Source organism: Anneissia japonica, unplaced genomic scaffold (genome assembly GCF_011630105.1).
Source record: "Anneissia japonica isolate Jap-2015-1 unplaced genomic scaffold, ASM1163010v1 scaffold2003_len1103335_cov173, whole genome shotgun sequence".
NCBI lineage: Eukaryota > Metazoa > Echinodermata > Crinoidea > Comatulida > Comatulidae > Anneissia > Anneissia japonica.
In genome coordinates this window covers 846,525-849,487 of record NW_022758706.1, presented here as the reverse complement: position 1 = coordinate 849,487, position 2,963 = coordinate 846,525, and the positions used below count along the sequence as shown (strand labels likewise).

Sequence of the window (2,963 nt, the reverse complement as noted above, 5' to 3'; positions counted from 1 at the left end):
AACGCCAAGGCCCCAAAAACTCCGTGACGCCACCGAATCAAACGAGAGCCTATCTCGCGTTCTAGTTTTAAGATTATAGCTCCTATAAGAATTTATACTTAAAATAGGCCTATACAAAATAAAAAGTTGAAGTCGTAAGTTCAAAAATGACAGTGCGATAAGCGAAACTGGATGCTGTCTCTGTATTCGTCGTTGAATAGACAAAAAAAAAAAATTAAAAAAAAAATCAGACTGGCTGGAGAAACCAGAATTTAAACGGTCGAGACAATATTATTCTTAGAATTTATAAGGAAAACTAAATATAAAAAGAGAGTGAAGCCACTGCTAATGATAAACGTGTCTAAAGCACGTCTTCAAGCATATAAAGGCCTGTAACGGATAATTAAGGAGTGTTACGGTAACATATGACCCAATGAATAAGTGCGAAAGCCACTAACAAAACTGTAATAAAATAACCGTTTGTTATCGTCAGCAAAAAGTCTATAGACAAAATATGTCCAATTGTCACCGACCTTTTGTATACTATTGAATAAAGGAAATGCACGAATGCACAATCTGTTTAGAGGGTAAGTCCGTGGTGAATTTGCCCAATAAAATACTTAGTTAAAAGTCACGGATTTTTTTTTTTTTAATTCCATGAGAGTGTTTATAATGTGGAAGACATTTTGGCAATGACAGGCTCCGCTATTTGTGCTAAATCAAGTTATTGAGTTAATAACGAAACGACAATGTCTCTGAAGATTAAGCTAAAATCATTGGTAGGATTTGGTAAAATATCGAGAGATCGCCAAGTGATATTTTCTTTCAGAGGTGAGAACGTTTCAAAAGTTAAAATTACCTTACATAGGCCTACGTTTATAGGTAAAGACCACGTATATGCCTATACCTTGTTTATGACGTTTTGGTATTTATAAGTACGTGAATGGTCATCAACTTATTATCGGCCACAACGTTGTTAACGAATGTTTTAGCAAGTGTGTATGAATTATCTTGCAGGTAATATTCAAAAATCGTGTGTTCAAATAAACACTTCGGCTGAATTGATTTGGAACGAGGTAAGTTAATGATCTATGATACCTCCGTAATGAGAATGAGCTTTAATTATCCAGGAAAATATGTTTGGGTCGTCAGTTTTAAAGTTAAAAGGTGAAGAGTACAGGCGGCGGCGCCACTCAAAACGATATGAGGGTGAAAGTTAAAAGTCTTTAAGAACTGGGAATGGCGTCAAGTGCGCATCGCAGTGGGATATGGAGAAGAGAGGGCATACGGGGGGTAGTAATTTTTGAGAAAATCAAGAAAGTATGCTCAGTGGTGGATCCAGGAACTTGAAATAGAGTGGGCCCGGGGGTTGGGGGGGGGAGAGTCTACACCACCTCAGCCCCACCATGTTGGGGATGAGGTAAACAATTCTTTGATTATGGCACCACTAGATGGCATGAAATGGCACTCTCAGACATTTGGTTAAAATTTTCGCTTCTTCTCCATTTATTAAGCATAAATTAAGGGGGAGCTCGGGCCGTTTGCCCCACCCTACCCCTTGAATCCTCCTTTGAAACACCGAGGCTGAAATTGCTAAAAACAAAATATAAACAAATTGAGGCTGAGGTAAAGGCAAATGAGGTTTTTATTTAAATATATATAGAAAAACCAACAAATCAAGCTAGTCACATACGGTAAATTATTAAGTTTTAAAAAGGTTAGGCCCCTATACTGTAAAATTAATTTATCTGTACCGTTGCAGTATGTGAGACGTCCTCTCAGTAGGCTGCAGTGATATACTGCTGGTACAATAATAATTTCCTATCTTTGAAAAGTGTGTAAAATAAGAACAAAATTAGAACATCTTGACCCTGCAACTGGCAAAGAACGAACACTGAGCCAGGGAAATGTTACTGGTTCTAAAAACAAACAAACAAACAAAACAAAACAAGAAAACCAAAAAAGTGGCCTATTACTACTGTATCATGAATACATGGACAAAAACTAAGAAACACAATTTGGAGAGTTGGAACTCGGATGTAATATAAGGCTTTACAGTAATAATAATTAATTTTCTTTTTTATCAGAATCATTTTATTGTACCTCATTATCATTATTATGTTACTGTTGTTCAATTGATGCTACATGCCTATTGCTTAAAACATTCGAGATATCTAATCCAGTGTAAAGTTGCATTCCACTACCCAAGTAGTAAAACTTTTGAGTCACGTGGTATATAAAACTGATAGCTGAGTCTTTGCTGAGTCGATCGTTGACAGCAGTGACAACTGATTATTTACAGTATCTCCCGAAACTAGGTCATTTTTCAATTTTCTTTGAAATTCGGGCTTGTTTCTCAACATGGTATCATGCTGCCAGGCCAGGCAACACCTCAACCTCAATAATCCAAGAAAGCAAAGATGATAGCCACCTACTTTCCTCCATCCAAACACATGGAAGGCCTACGCATGGCTTTGCCTGTGGTAGGAAGTTGGTGGGGTAGACCTCCTTCTTATAGCTGGTAAGACAGGACCACTCAGCTTCCACCTGGGTCTGTGGGTAGAGAGAGTATGTATATATAGGCCTAGCCTAGCTAGGGACTTGGAAGAGATGGAATAAGCCCTTCTTTTATATCTTACAATACAACCCAAAGGAAAGTTTTGGTTTTTTAATTGTAGTGTTTTCGTAAATTGTGAAATTCATTGCATTTTTGTAAGAATCCTTTTGTAATTTAACTACACACTCAGTCAGGGGCAGGGATCCAGAATTTTTCAACATATTCAGAATAGATAAGTGAGAGCGCTAATTTCAATATGCCTTGAAATTTTAAAATTTAGTGGCAAAACGGGGAGGGGGGACGTATCCCCCGTTTCCCCTACTGGATCCACCCCTGACATTTTTACTTAGGGGAGGTCAGGGGCGGATCCAGAGATGTCCAAAAAGGGGGGGGGGCGAAATTTGGGCCGATTTGGCCGATCGTGACA

General features: G+C 38.2%; 1 protein-coding gene across 4 annotated transcripts in view; it reads left to right on the top strand.

Moving 5' to 3' along the window:
• The first annotated feature begins 623 nt into the window (after nt 1-623).
• LOC117125351 (otoferlin-like) overlaps nt 624-2,963 on the top strand; it is a 31,676-nt gene continuing 29,336 nt past the window's right edge. For 3 of the 4 annotated variants that reach the window (XM_033271829.1, XM_033271828.1, XM_033271827.1), the window contains exons 1-2: nt 624-810; nt 997-1,055. In XM_033271829.1, the coding sequence (XP_033127720.1) occupies nt 729-810; nt 997-1,055 (141 nt within the window). In that variant the 5' untranslated portion in view covers nt 624-728. Of the gene's footprint in view, nt 811-996; nt 1,056-2,284; nt 2,501-2,963 lie in introns of those variants that run through there. The other variant, XM_033271830.1, reaches the window with a different exon arrangement.